Source organism: Panthera uncia (assembly GCF_023721935.1).
Source record: "Panthera uncia isolate 11264 chromosome B3 unlocalized genomic scaffold, Puncia_PCG_1.0 HiC_scaffold_1, whole genome shotgun sequence".
Classification (NCBI taxonomy): Eukaryota; Metazoa; Chordata; class Mammalia; order Carnivora; family Felidae; genus Panthera; species Panthera uncia.
Window position 1 is genome coordinate 102,804,862 of NW_026057582.1, and position 17,999 is coordinate 102,822,860.

At 48.9% G+C, this 17,999-nt stretch overlaps 1 protein-coding gene across 22 annotated transcripts in view; it reads left to right on the forward strand.

The window, feature by feature from the left end:
- The first annotated feature begins 7,450 nt into the window (after nucleotides 1-7,450).
- TPM1 (tropomyosin 1) overlaps nucleotides 7,451-17,999 on the forward strand; it is a 186,793-nt gene continuing 176,244 nt past the window's right edge. For 6 of the 22 annotated variants that reach the window (XM_049613741.1, XM_049613740.1, XM_049613746.1 and 3 more), the window contains exons 1-2: nucleotides 7,451-7,662; nucleotides 8,807-8,932. In XM_049613741.1, coding sequence (XP_049469698.1) covers nucleotides 7,549-7,662; nucleotides 8,807-8,932 — 240 coding nt within the window. In that variant the 5' untranslated portion in view covers nucleotides 7,451-7,548. Of the gene's footprint in view, nucleotides 7,663-8,479; nucleotides 8,606-8,806; nucleotides 8,933-13,034; nucleotides 13,255-17,999 lie in introns of those variants that run through there. The other 16 variants (XM_049613748.1, XM_049613747.1, XM_049613739.1 and 13 more) reach the window with 9 other exon arrangements.

Genomic DNA, 17,999 nt, shown 5'->3' on the forward strand with positions numbered 1-17,999 from the left:
GCAGGGGCGCCTGGGTGGCGCAGTCGGTTAAGCGTCCGACTTCAGCCAGGTCACGATCTCGCGGTCCGCGAGTTCGAGCCCCGCGTCAGGCTCTGGGCTGATGGCTCGGAGCCTGGAGCCTGTTTCCGATTCTGTGTCTCCCTCTCTCTCTGCCCCTCCCCCGTTCATGCTCTGTCTCTCTCTGTCCCAAAAATAAATAAAAAAAAAAAAAAAGAGGATTTTGCTTCAGGGAAATGTGGACTGAGATTCTCGTATTCCCTCTATCTAGCACAAACAGTAGAGGGTGAAATGGAAGCTGGGAGCCAGGAATAGAGTCATTATAACTCAACTGGCTGGCATCTAGATAGACAGATCCAGTGGTTTTTCTCCAACCTCTTCCCAAGGCAAGATGTCACACGTCTCAGCTAGCATCTGTAGTAGCCCCACACTTTGGGGAGGAACAAGGAACAGAGCTGGAAATGAAATGGCTCCTGTAAGAAAAGCCTCCCTTGGGTGGTATTTTAGGACATGAGCTCAGGCTGCCTTGTCCTCAGTCATCTTGCTAGCATTTAAGCAGCCCCTTGGGTCACAGATCATGGCAGGTGCTGGGAAGGAAAGAAGGCCATGCTAAAAATAACCAGCCTCTTCTGGAGCTCTGCCTGCTGCTGGGAGCTCCCTCCTCAAGCGGCAGCACCTCAGAAAAAGAGCAGAGTTTCCTCCACCTCAAGCAGTAGGAAAGGCCAGGCTCTTTCCTCCTCTGCAGTCATTGATGTGGAAATGGTCCTCTGGAGAAAATACCCTCAAAGAAGCATTTTTACTGAGAAATAGCAATTTCGATTAAAGCAAGAAAATGGGCTCTCTTAAGGAGAAGCCAGGGTCCCAGTAGAAAGTGCTGACGGAGAAGGGTTTTGCTAGACTGCCAAGAAAGGGTCTTTACGAAAACAAGGAAGTCCACTGCTTATTTTCAGTAACCTGGGCCCACCCATAGGCCTCCAACCCAAACAATCGCCACTGAAAATTGAGCTGTTGGCAGTGGCCTGGCAAAGTCGCAGGAACAAAGTTCTAGAAATCCCAGGTTTGCGCATGCCGAACACAGCAGTCCTCCGAGAGCCTGGATGGGTGGTAGCTAGATGTCAGCTAGAACGTGAGGCTCAGGCTAGCCCACGTCCACGGGCATTTCTGTGTCAGGTTTCACATCCGCAGAGCAAGAGTGGGGTTCTGCCTGCCACTCAGGAGTCTTCAAAGGTCACTTTCACATATGTTCCTGTTAAGGACATCAGGGGAAACTTGAGAACCAAGTATAAAAATATAAAAATGAACAGGTGGCATCCAATGCGAAAAGAATGCGGGGTTTGCCGGGAAGTAATGATTAAAACCATTCCAAAGCTTAAATGTGGCCCCTGAGGCTGGCTCAAGTCTCTGGACTGCAAAGTCTGTGGACGCTTTCATTTCTGCACAGTCTGGGTCTTGAGGAAGCTGCTATGCTGGCCTCATATCTTGTCTTCGTTTTCCCCCAAACATACTACCCGGGTTGATTGGTGGCTCATTCTTTCGCCAACCCGACGGTTTTAGCAGGTGTAGATTTCTTTTTTTTTTTTTTTTTTTTTTTTTTTTTTTAGCAGGTGTAGATTTCTAACAATTGCCTCAAACTCTCCCTTGAAGCTACTAGGAACAAAATTAATGTACCTGCCTTTCTCTCTTCATGAAGATGTCCTTCTTTTCCCATCTTGAGCCATAAACATAGAGAAAGGTCTCATTGGCCCAAACACGCTTTCTCACCAGGTTATCCCAATAGCCGAGGGCGGTGGGGTTTAGGAACCGGGGTGGTAGTACAGAGATGGCCTGTACAAGATAAGACACCCTTTCAGTCCCAGCCTCATTACTGTCACTTTTTCACCGTGTTCGTATGGATAAATGACTTCTGGTGGCCCTGAGTTCTCTCCTCCTCACCTTATAATGTGTTACTTTTCAATATGAAATCAAATATTAATATAAACACGACTGCAGAAGGGTTAATGGAAAGAACACCGTTGCTGGGAGCTGGGACATCCACGTTCCTATCCTTGCACTCCCACCTCCCAGCTAGGTGATCTGGAGCCAGCCACTGCCCTTGGCATTCCAATCTCTAGAGGGGGAATAACAGTCCTCATCCTGACGCTGTCACAAGTTGTAAGGAGGAGGTAATAAACTTGAAAGTGCTTTTTAAACCGTACGTCCATAGGGACTATGGCCACTCTTGAGGCTGCTAAATTCCACAAGTCAGGCTTGATTAAACCTACGACAATCAGGCTTGATTAAACCTGCTGCTGTCGTAAGAAGAGATTTGTCAGGCAGGAAAAGCCATATGCCTCTTTTCATACTGGGAGAACCATTTTGCCCGTGCCAACCCTCCAGGTCGCAAGCATACTCGGGTGACTCGCAGCGGGATATGGGACCGGCCGTGTGTCGCTGAACAATGGAGGAAGGCATCCACAGAGCCTCAAGACTTTTCTCAAGGCTCTGAACCCTTCCTGGAAACAGAGCCTATTTTCGTTGGGTCCTTGGTGGTAGCATCACAAGCCCTTGAGAAAGAAAACTCCCTTGTGTACGAGGAGAACATGCTGTATCTTGTTCTGTGAGACAGTGAGCCATGAGCATAATAACACGCTGCATTCCAAAACCCAGTGGAAGAAGCAATTGTCTCTAGGTTTAATTATAGATTCTTCACTTTCCCTTAATTGCTTGAGTCAGCACTGTTGACTCCGGGGCAGTCACCATACACAGGTAGAGCTATTGCTGTCGAACAAGGTGCGACTATCAGGTAATGAGGTTTTCGGTTGGTTTGGTTTTTTAAACAAACCCTCACGTACATATTCAGGTAAGTGCTCCTGTTAAAGGTGTCGCTAATGTAACATAAGCTTTGCTTATGTTAACTCTGTTTTCTTTTTTTTTTTTTTAATTTTTTTAACGTTTTTATTTATTTTTGAGACAGAGAGAGACAGAGCATGAATGGGGGAGGGTCAGAGAGAAGGAGACACAGAATCTGAAACAGGCTCCGGGCTCTGAGCTGTCAGCACAGGGGCCCGATGCAGGGCTCGAACTCACGGACCGCGAGATCGTGACCTGAGCCGAAGTCGGCGCTCAACCGACTGAGCCACCCAGGTGCCCCAACTCTCTTTTCTAACCAAATATTGGGAAATGTAGTGTGGCCGGTATGGGTGCTCTCATGGGAGTAAAGGGACAGTATTTTTAATACTAGAGCTCTCCTAGAAAACCTGAGATATGTGATCCTCATAGCTATAGGAGGCACAGACAGCATCTGGGACAATGATAGTAACACTGTTGCAAATACACATTAAGTGACCCCTAGAGAGAGGGTTTTATCCTCAACATACAGATTTTCCTGGGTTCACCATCCGTGATCCCATAAACTCTAGTTAAATGCCTTGCATACCACAAGCATTCAATATATATTTGAAGGACGTCTGTCCTACCCCGTCACAATACTTACATTTATTCTTCAGAAAATAAACCATCGAGCTCATGTTTTCAATAGAAATAAATCTTTGGAGACTAGTTTTGATATCTTCCCTTCCCAGTCCTGTTTCTCCTGCTTACCTGTAGCCATTGAAGAGTCATTCAACAAACATTGATTGAGAAATGACTGAATACTAAGCACTGGAGAAATCTGGAAATTCCACAGACATTCTTAGTGTTCACAGAGCACCTCAGGGCCAAGGTGTTGTGCAGGCTTCTACAACGCCATGATTTGGTCAGCTTTTCACTTTCAAAGAACACAGACTCTCTCATGTTACCCCAGGAAAGAAAGGGAGTTGTTATAAGGACACTCGGAACTGAAATATGATCATATTCTCCCAGTCTCTCTCTCTCAATGGTGCTTCTGTTTATCTTGATATATCTACTCCATTCCTTCTCCATAACCAGACTTCTCTGCTTCCTCAAAATTTAGATGATGCATGACCTATTGTAGTATATTAGTCAAGAGAAGCTAGTTATGCTTCAGTAAAAACAGCCCCCGTCTCAGTGACCTAAAATAGCAAAGGTTTATGTCTCACTCGAGCACTTGCTCACCAAGGGTTAGTTGGGAGAGGGGGGAGCTCCTCTTATCACAGCCACTTGGGAACCTAGAATGACAGAGCAGCAATAATCTTGAAAAGGGAACATGAGGAGGCATGTGCTCTTAAAGTGTCCACCATACGTCACTTCCACTCACATTTCCTTGGCCAAAGCAAGTCAATGACCACAACTAACTTAATTGAGTGGGGATGTGCAATCCTACCAAGGCCCTGATTGGAGAGAAAGCCAAAATACATATAAATACCCTTAATCACCCTCATACAAGGCATCTTCAGCCCAAGACTGCAAACCCCTTTTGTTTCAGCAGCCACAGCTAATGATTCATATTTTCCATGTTCCTTCATTCAAACTGCAGTGAGAGAAAAGCTGAGTGGCCCAGTCCATCTTGGCCTGACAGGCTGCAACCTATGTCCCTGGTTAGCCCATGGATCTGTCCTTAAGTTATGGCCAATCATCTGGGGACAGGCGTATGCACTATAGCACATGGCTGTCCAGCCCACGCCTCTTAATCCTCTCCAGCCACCAGAAGATCTGTCCAGTGTGGAAGAAATTGTTGTTTGAGTTAAGTCATGTTTGCTTGTCCTAGCCCTTGGTGGCAGGTCATAGACGGTGCGGTCCATCAAGCTAGGTGGGGTCTGGCCATGAGGCTATTTATGGGGCAAATTCTCAACAGTGGCGAGATGGAAATGAGGGAACCCAGGGACCTGCTACGTTAACCCATCAGTGTAAGATCAATGATGGCACACTAAAGGATTTAAAAAATTGGCTCTATGCAGCTCTGTTTCCACCCTTGGACACCACAATCTTCCTCCTCTGAATGTGGACCTAGGTGGGAGGAGCAGAGAGGGTAACAGAACTGGGTGACTTCAACCCACATGAGAAGACCTGAACGTGTGAACCTGAGATTCAAGTCCCATATTCCCCCATCTATCTTTCCAGTCTCATGTCCCAGTCTCGTGTTCACCCCCAAATAAGCCTACTATCCAACCACCATCAAACATTCCTTTTTCTTCCCTTGGCTCCTCCAATACCCTCCTCTCTGACTGCTACCCTTCCTCTAAAATCAGTTTAAAAATCACCACTTTACAGAAAAGTGTGTTTTCTGTCTGCCATGACCCGGTCACTTCTAGGTCTTCCTCCTCTGAATTCTAAAACCTCTGCTCATGCTGAACACCCGGAGGACACGGACAGGCCGGATTCACTTTGGAATCCCAGAGCTTAGTGCCTGCCTAGTATGTAGCAGTTCCTCACCGATGGCGTGTTTAATGAACGGTCTGTAGCATTGGACATTTAAGGAAACTTTAACAAGTTCCTCTGCTATATTAGGCACAGTGGAGAAAAGTTAGTAATATATGATCTCTCCAGGAGTTTCTCTAGTTCAGTTGCCTAGTTTCACAGATGAGAACATTGAGGCCAAGAGAGGAGAAATGATTTGCCCTTTGCCACCCAAGCAGCCACTATCTACTGAGCTCTTTGCTCTGTGCTCGAAAAAAAAAAAAAATGCTTTTCACTCTTTATCTCATTTTCACCCTTGGAACAACCCTAGGAAGACTTTTTATACCTACTTTCCAGAAGAGAAAACTGAGGCTCAAAGAGATTGTAACCTGGCTAAGGCCACATTGCAAGAAGGTAGCCAGGCCGGGTTTGGATCCTAGAGTCTGACTCCCTAGACTCTTGCCCGCTATGTGGAGCTCCAAGGTAGGGAGTCAGCTCCTTATGGTCCATGCATCTGTATATTGCCCAGAGGCCTTGAACTTTTCTGTGCTCCAGTGGCTGCGTTGACACATGGTGATTTAAGGGTTCTGGTGCATTTTTGTGCCACGCAGCTCCTATGTACACAGGTCTAACATTCTGACCATTAGGTCAGGGTGTTTTTTCCTGCCTGGGCAGTTGGGCTAGTGGAAGAAACCTGATAAAATCCTGGAGAGGAACTTGATCATTCTCTGAAGGACTTACAAGTTGTTTGGCCTGCCTAATCTGCTCAGGCACCGTCTGGGGAATATTCGGTATCCATGTAGTACAGGTTGTGAATTGCTCCGTGGGGACTGTTAACAAGACCCTCACCAACTCCATCACAGCCAGTCTCAGACAGGACCCTGGGGCAGCCCCCTTTCCTCCTCTCCCACCAAAGCTCTGAAAAGAACAGGCTTTTCCCCCTTGGGAGCTGGGAGGTGTAGGAGATGGAGAGGAAATCCTCCTGCCTCCAAGCAGAGATCACTCTACAGAGCTGGATCCGGTCCCTCCTCAGGGATATGGCTGTGGGTACAAGGACTTCGCTATGACACTCAGCCCACGTGTCGGCAACCTGGTGTCTGAGCACCTAAACATGGAAAGAGGCTGACACCCTAAAATCAGTGCAAGAAGGATGACAAAAAGCTAGATCTGGAGGCATCTCAGGGATCATCTCCCCCACCCTGGATATGAAAAGATGAGGAAACTGCAGCACTGAAGCTACTTGTCAAGGTCACACAGCTGCTGGTGATGGAGAACCAAGACCAAGGTGCCCGAGTCTAAACTCAACGTTCTTTCCGCTTAAACTCCCACCCACCCACCTACACGCCGACTCACGCCTTCCTACCCTTGGCCATTGCACCGCACACAGGCGCACGCACAACTAAGCCAACTGAGTCCTGTGTCCCTGAAGTCTTTGACTGCCCCTCCCCTGGGAAGAAGGACACACAGAAGACAGATTCGCAGACACCCTGACCCGCACCAGCAGGCAAGTCTCGGGAGCGGCCCCCGGGTCTTCCTCTCCACTCTCCTTTTCTGTGCACCAGTTGAGTTTCCGAGAAAGGGAGCGTCCAGATAACACCTGGCGAGCTGAGAGCCGCCAGGGAAGCACGGGGCCAGAGCGGGTGCGGGGAACTCGCAGGCCGGGCCCCGCGCGGCCGCTGCTCCGGGGGCCCCCGGGGCGGGATGCTGAGAGCGCCGGGGTCTGGCGTCTCCCGGGGCCACGCGCGCCCACTACCTGACCCACGCTCCCCCGGCCTCCTGGGGCTCTGGCGGGCCCGGCTCGGGACCCCGACGGCAGGGCACGGGCTCCGGGAGGAGGGGGCGCGGAGGGCACAGGGCACAGGTCAGGGCCCCGGCCCGGCTCGGCCCCAGCGAGGCCTGGACGCCCTCTCCCTGGCGCGCAGGTTTGGGAACAGGGCGGCCTCGCCCGGCCGCCGCCTCGGCGGCTCCGGTCCCCATATATAGTCATATCCACCGTCAACTGGGAGGCCGGCAGGCGGCAGCGAATGGGCGCGCGGCCCCCGCGGGAAGGAGCGGGGCGGGGGCAGGGGGCGGAGGGAGGAGAGGGGGAAAGGGGGCAGGAGAAAAAAGCTTTTCCAAAAAAGTATTGGCTGTCTCGAGGAATGCGGTCGCCCCCTTGGGAAAGTACATATCTGGGAGCAGCAGGCGGCTCCGCGCTCGCACTTCGGCTCGGCCGCCCCACCGCGCACTCGCCTCTCCGCTCCCGCCGCAGCCCCAGGGCCCCTCGCCGCTGCCACCATGGACGCCATCAAGAAGAAGATGCAGATGCTGAAGCTCGACAAGGAGAACGCCTTGGATCGAGCCGAGCAGGCGGAGGCCGATAAGAAGGCGGCGGAGGACAGGAGCAAGCAGGTCTGCGCCTCCCCGGCCCTGCGCTCCCCCCGCCCTTCACGGTGCCCCCGGGCCCTGAGCGCCTGGCACCCCTTCCCGGCCGCTCACCCCGAGGACAAGGGGAGCCACTCCCCACCCCGCCACTCCTGGGAGGCCGGGGACGCGCAGCTGAGAAGGGGGAGGGGAAGAGCAAGACTCAGGCTTACGCTAACTTTTTGGTCTCTTCCGGGGACGTTTATTTCCCTCCTCGGCTTCCCAGAGCCCGCGAGGTCTTCTCGACTCCTAGAGACACTTGACTCTCAGGATCGGGGATCAGTGTTGGACCGGAGTGGGGAGGCGAGCAGGTTAGGGTGAATCGAGTCCAGAAAGTGTTAGAAGTTCTTCTGGACTTTTGACTGGAAAGAATAAAACCTTCAACTGGGGTAGAGCCTGAGCAGGGGGAAGGGGCAGGGAGGTGGAGGTGGGAGCGGGGGGGGGGGGGGGGGGGGGGGGGGGGGGGGGTCGAGTCATGAAGTTTTTTCCTAAGAACAAAGATGGAACAGAATGGAGAGTACGGCCTGAAAGCCAGGGAGACTGGGGCGTTTTTCTGCACCCGCAGTGGTGGACTTGAGCGCGCTGGGACCTTGGCAGGATTCTCGTCCCGCGGGAGGTGGGGGTGCAGGGTGGGCCACAGTGCGGTTCCATATTCAGGAGAGAAGACGTTACTTAGAGACCCTTGAACCCCGAGTCGGCAGCGCCCCAAGCCGAGGGGCCGCAGCCAACCAGGCGCTCGTGTGTTGTGTGTGTCTAACACCCGGTCCGTGCCGGCCGCCCGCGCCCGCCCGCCGCTGCCCCCCAGCTGGAGGACGACATCGCGGCGAAGGAGAAGCTGCTGCGGGCGTCGGAGGACGAGCGGGACCGGGTGCTGGAGGAGCTGCACAAGGCGGAGGACAGCCTCCTGGCCGCGGATGAGGCCGCCGCCAAGGTACCCGGGGCGCGCGGCGCAGCACGGCGCACGAATGGCTAACTCTGTCTCTCTCTTTCTCTCTCCCTCCCTGTCTTTCCCTCTCTCTCTCTGCTGTCCCTGTCCTTCTGGTTCTGTGCACCCACACCCCTCCCCCGCGGGATCACGCTGCCTGCTGCACCCTACCCCCACCCCTCCCCGTCCCTCACGGCCAACTCCCAGCTGGAAGATGAGCTGGTGTCGCTGCAAAAGAAACTCAAGGGCACCGAAGATGAACTGGACAAATACTCCGAGGCTCTCAAAGATGCCCAGGAGAAGTTGGAGCTGGCGGAGAAAAAGGCCACTGACGTAAGTGCACGCACACAGTATCTCCCTCAACTCCTGCCCAGTGGCCACTCTGAGGTCACCACAATGGCCAAGGGGCAATGGAGGAGGGTCACCTCTTCCTGCTGGACACCCGCACACAGCCCTGACATGGCCCAGAGCACTGGATGCTGCCTCAGACTTCTATTGCACACGTTCATTTATACTTCATCCACTCCTCTCTCTTTTTCTCCTTCTTTCCCCCACTCCTGGGGGTGGAGGTGGGTGGGTGAGAAGCTGGGAGTGGAGTGGCTGAAATTGGATGCTGGAGGTGAACCTTGCCTCCCTGGTGGCAGAAAACCTCTGCGGTGTCATCACCAAGGTTTGTGCAAACAGAATGCCTAGTTTACTTTCTTTCCTTTGCAGCCTCTGGTGGGTGGGAATGCCTGGTTTTCAATGGTGAGTCTAGTCAGGGTACAGAGGGCCTGGTCTCTAAATTGAAGGAATGACATGGTGCTACTTTTACTTAGAAGGCTGAGCTTGATGTTGGGGTGCAGAGACACTTGAGGCCTCCTTGCTCACTAGGGAAGCCTTAATCCAGCCCTTAAGATCTGCCTGGGAAGATGATACTTGCTTGGGTCTGCAGTCTGACAGCACTAGATCCTGAAAGTACCCTGGGAGTTATATATAGCTCAGTGCTTTATATGGTATAGTGAGCTAACTGCCCCCTGCCCCTCCTGCTTGCCCCACCCCCACCTGTCAGCCTTCTGACAACCACCACATAGTTTCAGGGGTGATGCACACACTGCAAAAACTCTACCAGCACTTTGTCCATTGCCCTTTGGAATCTTTTTAGCTGAAGAGCTTGTCTCTTCTGCTCCATAAGTCAAGCCAAGCATTAGATTTCCAAAGGAACGACTTCTTTTCACACTGTTGGATTCCATTGTAGAAGCTCATTAAGGCTAGAGGCCCAATTAGGAAAGAATTCCTTGGGAAGTTAGTAACAATTCCAAGAATGTATGAGCACCGGGGAAAGCTGTGCCCAGAAGTTGAACTACCAAGCACAATGGCAGAATTTTTTGTATGAGAGTAAAATGCAAATTGCTGGAGGGTCTTGGGCCTTGAAACCAGTAATGGCTTTTTGTGGCGTGAAAGGCTTAAAGTGTAATCTCCAAGCATGCTTTGCAAATGGGAAATCCAGACATAGGACATTTAGAATCGACCAAAAAAAAAAAAAATTCTTTTTTCAATGAACATCAAGATTACTGGAAATGGGGTTCACAGAAGCACTGACTTAGCTAAAACATTAAAGCTACAAACTACCTGGCTTTAGAAAAAGAGCCAAAAAACACATATAACTCTGTGTCTGCTTTGTATAATGTAGATCATATGTCTGCTTCGTGTAAGGCTAAATGGAGGATGTCTGTCTCCCCCAAATTCTCCAGCAGGACGTTTATTTAGCTTTTTCAAAAGAGCCGCTGATAGATCAAGGAGAGATATTCCTTATAAGGAAAAGAATGCAGAGAATTTGAAAATAGCCTAGTAAGACTGAAGGAGAAAAAAGCAACTACAATTCTTAAAGGGGAAAAAAAAAGATCATAATTATTGTAACTATGTAGTGCTATCATGTCTTTATTGAAAAGTTTTGTTTAAGGGAGCTTTGGAATGAAGTGGGGCAGAAGTGGATGAGGATATTTAAAGCCACCTTGGTGGAGGCGGGGTTAGCAAGGGAGGGAGCTTTTTGAAACTGTGTTTTGGTTTCCTACTGGAAAACTGTCGCTAATATGGTACCTTTTTTTTTTTATAGTAGATTGATCATTGAACTTTTAAGATATTGTAGGTTGTTTGGAATGTGTAGGGATGTTGAAGAAGAACATTTGCAAAGAAACGCTATATTTAAAGTGATTTCCTAACAAAAATAATCAAGAGCTAAGGAGGAAGAGACTGATAGCACTAAAGAAAGCGGGAGATAGGAGGTCAGCTTCCTGAGGTAGAATCATATTACATTTGGAGTTAGGACATTTCACTGTCATTACTCACCAATTTAAAAACATTTTTATATTTTCCTACTACTTAAAACCTTTTTCTACATATTTACCAATACTTTACAAATTTTATTCCAAAAGAAGGGTCTTCCTAGCTTAAAAGATTGTAATTCACAAGGTAGCAAGCATCCTGATGGTTTTCTTTTGAAACTTTTGGTGTTCCACCTAAATGAGGCTGAATGGGATCAAAGGCTCCATTTTTTCTCTGGCCCCCAACCCCTTCCCCAATATTGTGATGTATCTGATATTTGCAGTATGTGAGTCTTTATTCCTTGCAGATCTTTGCTTCCTAAATCAGTGATTCTCAACCTTATGTAAACAGAATCTCCTAGGGAGGTTTTAAAAGCCCAAATCCAGACTGCACCCCAGGCCAATTAAATCAGAATCTCTGGGAGTGGAACTCACGCATTAGTATTTTTTAAATGTGCACCCAAAGTTGAGAACTGTCCTAAACTCTTGTATAAATGACATCAGCATTAAAATGAACTCACCTAAAACTGTCTTTCCCAGGTATTTGAAAAGCAGGACATTAAGTCATTAGTTGGCTGCTTTAGAGCACTTGCAAGTGTCCAGTAGTTTCCCTGGCGCCCCCTTCCTCCACCTTCAAAGTTGGAGGCCCACTGTCGGGACTCCTCTGGGGGAGGAGTTGTAACCTCCCGCCTGACCAGATGAACTGTGTGGAAACAAAGCGAGAGGCTCCACCTACAGGGCGTGAGGGCACATGCTGAGGTTTGTGAGAGTCTCAGCGGAGACTGTGACAAAGTCCATAGAAAATGAATCAGGAAAGCAAAGGAGGTTCCTTGTCAGGGCTTTGGAGAAGGAGGACGGGGTTGTCAAGTATGTTTTTGTTCTTCATTATTCCCACACTTAAATACATCAGGAATTGACTTGAAGGGCCTCCTGTGAAAAAGGTGAGGAAGAAAGCCATGAGATTTGGAAGGCATTTAAAAACGCAGCCCAAATGGGAGAATTGGCAGAGGACGGTTCCCAGAGTTTGGGTTTTCATCCAGCTGTAGCCAAAGGCTCTCATAGTGTTCTGTAGCCTTCATGGCTGTGCCTTTTAAAGGCATCTCAGTCCAGCCCAGAATTGGTCAGATTCCAGAAGATCTCTGAGGCTGATCTAAAACCAGAGAAGCTTGTAAGTTATAAGGGACCCGTGAGATGATTGTTTTTATGGAAAGGGAAGTGAGCCCCAAAGAGGTTCGTGGCCCTGAGAACACAGCCCGTGATGGGCCCCCACCTGACTCTTAAGGCAGTGCCTGCATATTTATTCACTAAAGCTATCATTTGAGTTAACTATGTACAATGTATTGTGCTAGGCACTTTGTTTTATTTCATAGATCTCACCACAGCCCCATGAGGGAAGTACTGCTATTAATTCCACTTTTATAGATGAAGCCCAGAAGAGTCAAGTTACTTGGCCAAAGTCAACAGCCAGGAGAGATTCTAGGAGCCGGATTCTAACCTACCTAGGAACGCTGCATTTAGAAAGGTTTAATCAATATGTTAGGTTTAATCAAGGTTAATGCAATATGTTAGTGGTTTTCACTTCGTGAGTTTAGTGAAAGAGGAAGGTTGTTGTGATTAGGATCTTGTGTGCTGTAGTTCTTTATAACGAAGAAAGGTCCTGGGGACACACTCAGGCCCCAAACTCCTCCACTCAGCTTCTCTCTTGGGCTTGGGAATTCTGAACTCCCGAGTGCGAACTCCCGCCGCCAGTAGGCGGCACCACCGCCCTTAGCAACCAGGTCCGTTACCCGGGGTCACCACGGAGCCAAGGAGGGGCGCTAGGAAAAGCAGTAAAATCCCTGGCGCGCTGGCCTCCCTCCCGGCCGGGCCCAGCTCTCCAGGTGTCCCAAAGCGAGTCCACCACCTCCGACAGCCCCGGTGCCGCGAGCATGCGCAGTGTCTCACGCGGGTTGCATATTCCCGGGGTCCGTGGCGCGCGCCCCGCCCTCTGTGCCCGCCCCCGGCGCTCGCGCACCCGCCTGCGGTTCGCCTGCGCCGCCCGGGAGACCGCCACTTCCGGGCTGGTCCTGGGCCGCTGGGGGCGCCGCCGTTGCGCGGCGCGGCGCGGCCTGGGCGGGGCGGCCGGGCGCTCAGGAGTGCGGCTGCCGCAGCGGCGGCCGGAGCGCAGCAGCCGGTCTCTCCCACCGCAGTCCGCCGGCCAGACCGCCGCCGCCCCGCGCGATGGCCGGGAGCAGCTCGCTGGAGGCGGTGCGGAGGAAAATCCGAAGCCTGCAGGAGCAGGCGGACGCCGCGGAGGAGCGCGCGGGCAGCCTGCAGCGTGAGCTGGACTACGAGAGGAAGCTGAGGGAGACCGTAAGGGACCCACCCATTGCCCACCTACCCCCACCCAGAGGCGCCTCCGCCCCAGTTGGGCCCACAGAGCTGTGCAGGGCCCTCCAGAGCCCACCTACCCCTGCCCCCACGCCACCAGGGGCGCACCTGGCGCACCTGGGGCAGCTGGCGTCGGACTCTAGGGAGGGGCCCTGCCTATTCCTTTCAGCCCTTCCTTTCCATCTTCGCTGGTTTAAAGTAAAAGCCCCGAGGGGAAGCAGGAGTGGTGTTGAGAAGGTTCTGGAAGCAGCGCTTTCCCAGAAAGGGCTCTATTTTGGGGTTATTCGCGTTCGGCCCGGGTGTCTCGGGTCCCTCGGGATGTGCACTTTGCGCTGCTGGCATTATTTACTCGAAGGGTGGGGAGGGAAGAGGGAAATCCTTTTGGAAATCCGTTCCTTTGGAAAGGGGCGCTGACAGGGAAAGTCTGGGGCACTGCCAGACTTTAGGGCCGGGGGATGCTAAACTCCACCATCCCCGTTGACCATTGGTTTTCTTTGTGGTGGTTGAGACATTGACAGCGCCGGGCTCTGACATACATGTATGTATGACATGCATAGTATGAGACCCGCTTACCTTTCCCTTTGTATTAACCATCTCTCCTCCCTAGTGGTCATATACAGATATTCCTTTGTTACCGAGTATTGAGAAGAGTTGGCTACATGTCAACGATCATTGGGTGTATTCTCTTGCCGGCTTCCCCCTCCCCCATGTTGAATGTAATACCTGGCTTCCTTCCTTTCTCCTAAGGCAAATGTATCCAACATACAGGAACAGGATTTCAGAGGTAGCTCAGGCATTTGCTATTTGTTGATTTTCGAGTGTGTGTTTTAAATCAGGATACTCAAACACCTTGGGAATTTTATGACAAGCATAATATGGTGTCCAGCTGTGCTTAATACAGACCCATTCTTCTGAGTTAAGTAAATCCTACCGGTTAGGCGTTTGTAATGGCAATATGGCTGGCTGCAGAAACTTCAATACCTGTTTTGCATAAAATACATAGAAACAAATGGGTCCTCCTAGGAGGAAGGCCTAACTAGAGGAAATTTGGCGGAAAATAGACGGGAATCAGGAAATTAATAAGAAAGACAGTTTTCTTGAGAACAAGTCAGCAAAGATCCCATTGATGTGTCTGAATTTGACAGGGCAATAAAATGATTCCAGTTCTCTCTCTGCCTGGCTAACAGCTGTCCTTGAACCATTAGAACTAATAGAACATGATGGATAAGAATGAGAACTCTGGACCGAGACTGCCAGGATCTGAATTCTGGCTTCTGCTACTTACTCCCTGTGAGATGCTGGGCAGAATGACTTCTCGTTCTTTCAGATCCCTAACTCTAAAATGTGGATAATAATAATACCTACCTGTTGAGGTGGCAAAAGGAGTTAGTATGTGTAAAGAAATTATAGCAGTGTTTGACACACAGAGTAAGTGCTAAATGGCAGCTGGTATTAAAACTGCACAGCACTTGGCTTTGTTCTTTGCTCCTTTGCCTTCAGTTCACCACCTATTCAAAGGGTCTTGAAAATGGCCTACTCTTTTCACTACATGTCAAAGCACTGCATATAAATGCTTTTAACCGATATATTTTTTTTTTTTTCCTTTTGGGAACTTGATGGAGAGAGGATGTGGGCAGACTGGAGGAAATGTTTGGTTGAGGTGGCATTAGTGGTGGAAGTGAGTAGATAGAGCTCCCCTTACCCTCCTCAGAAAGGGAACATGTAGTCCTCTGCAGGAGAGCCTTCTATAGACTAGACTCCTGTCCTAGTGTTTGATGTTAGACACAGAAGATTAATTTTATGAAGGGCATATTGTTACTTTTATACATGTGTTCTCTTTTGTACATCATTTTTCTAACGGTAGTCTTCCTGGGCCTGCTGGCTAAAGATGATGCTTTCATTCTTTTCAAAGCTTTGTGTTTAAAGTGGTTTAAATAGTTTGAATTTTTTGGAAGTAATTTTGAAAACACTCTATCCAGGTTGATTGGACACAGAACTTTTTTTTTTTTTTTTTTTTTTTTTTTGAGAGGGAGGGAGGGAGAGAAAGAGAAAGAAAGAAAGAATCTTAAGCAGACTCCACGCCTGGGGCAGAGTCTGGTGACACAAGAACTCGATCTCACAACCATGAGATCATGACCTGAGCTGAAATTAAGAGTCGGGTGCCTAATTGACTGAGCCACCCAGGCACCCCAGAACCTTTTAAGATAGCAGTTTGAGGACTGAGTCAGAAGAGACCATTGCAGATTGAGAGTTGTTCCTAACTTCTGCAACTGTAATTTAGAGGGAGTTAATTTAAGGTGGTCTCTTGGTAGTTGTCAGACATAGCTGTGAGTTAAGCTAGCAGTCAGTTTCTCTTAGCCACAAGGATACAGGTTTAGTGACAAAATCATGAGCCGCTGCAAGAAATACTTGACTGGAGAGTTGTCCCTAAATTCTGATTCTGAAAAGTTCAGATGTACTGTAGTTAATTGGCCCTCTTAGGCTAGTACTACCTTGGAAAACTTGGTTATCCCTTATTTCCTACTGGTTTGTTTTTCCAGGGTGTGTGGGCCCTTCAAAATGTTGGAATGAGGATACTTTGCTTGATATAATGATTGACTCTAGGTCTTGTGACACACTAGGGTCTTGTGTGTTTTTTCTTATTATCAAAGGAAAGAGTAGCAAGAAGGAGCCAGTCTTTCCTCCTTTCTGGGTGGTATCCAGCAAACAACGAGACTTAAAGTTGTATCCTATAGGTTCTCAACTAGTAATTTTATTAAATCATGGGAAATAACCAATTAACAGAAATCCCCTGCCCTCTCCCACTTTCAAGTTGGTAAATAGCTCTGAGACCAGGAAACTCAAAAGAGTGCGCTTTGTGTTCACACTGGCAACCCCAGGCTGGCAATAACTGGAATATACACTCATGATTTCTGTCTTCATATGTAGGCAAGGCAAGGGCACTACAATGCCCTGTTCATGTCCGTTCTCCCTCATTATACAAATATGCCTCATAAATTATAGGCCTTGGCACAGATAGAGGAGGTTGTGTTTATCTATTATCCATGGGAGTGCCCCTTAATGTCATCAGTGGTTTTTTCCCCTTTCCTTACCATATAAGGGCAGAAGTTTAACTTGGCTGTAGTCACTTGGTCTTACACAGCAAGTTGGGTGAAACCTTCGCCGTATAACTACAGTTTGCATGAAATAAAAATGCCTGACCTTTGGTCATCCCATGTTCCCCTCTGGTTCAGGCAGGACTTTGAAAACATATTCCAGAGGATCATTTTTTAGGATATAATGTTACTCTCCTAGTTACTATTGACTGTTTTAACTAGAATACTTTTTTAAAGTAAAAACCATTGCTATATATATATATATATATATATATATATATATATGTATATATATAGTTATATTGGCCAAAACATCTGGATTTCATGAAAATGTAGGCATCATAAAAGTTTGCTGTCAAATCTGATTTGGAGTAATAGTTTGCTATGTTGAAGTGGCCCTGCTACCCTTGATTCTGTATAGTACCTTGTTGAGGTTGGGGGAGCCGTGTGCCCACCCTTGTTTTCCATGTAGGTAGCTGGTACCTTTGGGTTGGGTGCAGGACAGGCCAGGCACAACTGCAAAGTGCCTGCTGGCTGTTTAACAACAGATGTGCAGGAAGATAATTGGTAGCCTTTACTAATATAGCAGTCTCTTTTCTGAGTAGCTCATTACATGGTGGGACACAATAGCACTTTTGAAGTAAAAGAAACTAGCATCCCAAACTGAAAGACTCCACCAGCAGTTATCAACACATTTTTAGAAGAAGCCAACCCAGCGCACTAAGGGTGATTTCCATGCCTGGAAATGATTTGCGTCTGGAGTCTTGACCCTTCCCACACTCCTTGTTGTTTATATGTGCTTTTTAAATAACAGATGCTCATGTGGCTGGGGACTTGTACTGGCAGAGGTAACCGAAGGTTAAATCTTAGGTAGACTACCCAGGTTCTGTGATGAAGGAGCCTTAGAGAATACCTAAATAAACTTCAGAACTTAGAAAACACATACCAGAAATAAAAGGCTAGTGAAGGTAAGAGCTAGAAGCCTTTTGAACAGAGCATAATCCAAAGCACACACATATATTCATTCAATCATTCATATTCTCCCTCTCTCTCTCTGTCTCTCTCTCTCTCTCTCTCTCATACACACACACACACAAGTAAAAATAAGAGTAAGAAGTTTCCTTAATTAATTTATGGACTTAAACTTGAGTTGCAGGGACCGAAACAAAATTGCGACCATCCCAATGTAGAACGGCCTGAGAAGCCAGTGGGAATCCAGGTTTTTCCCAGGGAAAGCTTACGTGCAGATAGACGTACCCCAGACACTGCTCCCAGGTCCCAGCTGTAGCCTACAAGCACCTTTGCCCATGCTGCTGTGAAAGCTCAGGGGCAGCGGGTGTTGGCTTCCCAGCTTGAGGCCAGATGCTCTGTGTCTACCTGTGAGGTGTCACCCATGAGTGCTACTTGGTGAAGTTTTCAGTGGAATACCATACCTTATCTCTGAAGGGACGGAGAGGGCTTGTTTAGTGGATGCTATGCAGTGCAGTAACTGTTCTCCTAGGCCTGTCATCAAAGCCTCTCTGTCACATGGGGAGTTGCGTTGAGAGAGGCTATAGGGGACTTGCCACTCTAACATAGGAAGAGAGAAGGTAAGAGGTAAGAACCACTAATTCCAGGGCTGCTGTGAGATCC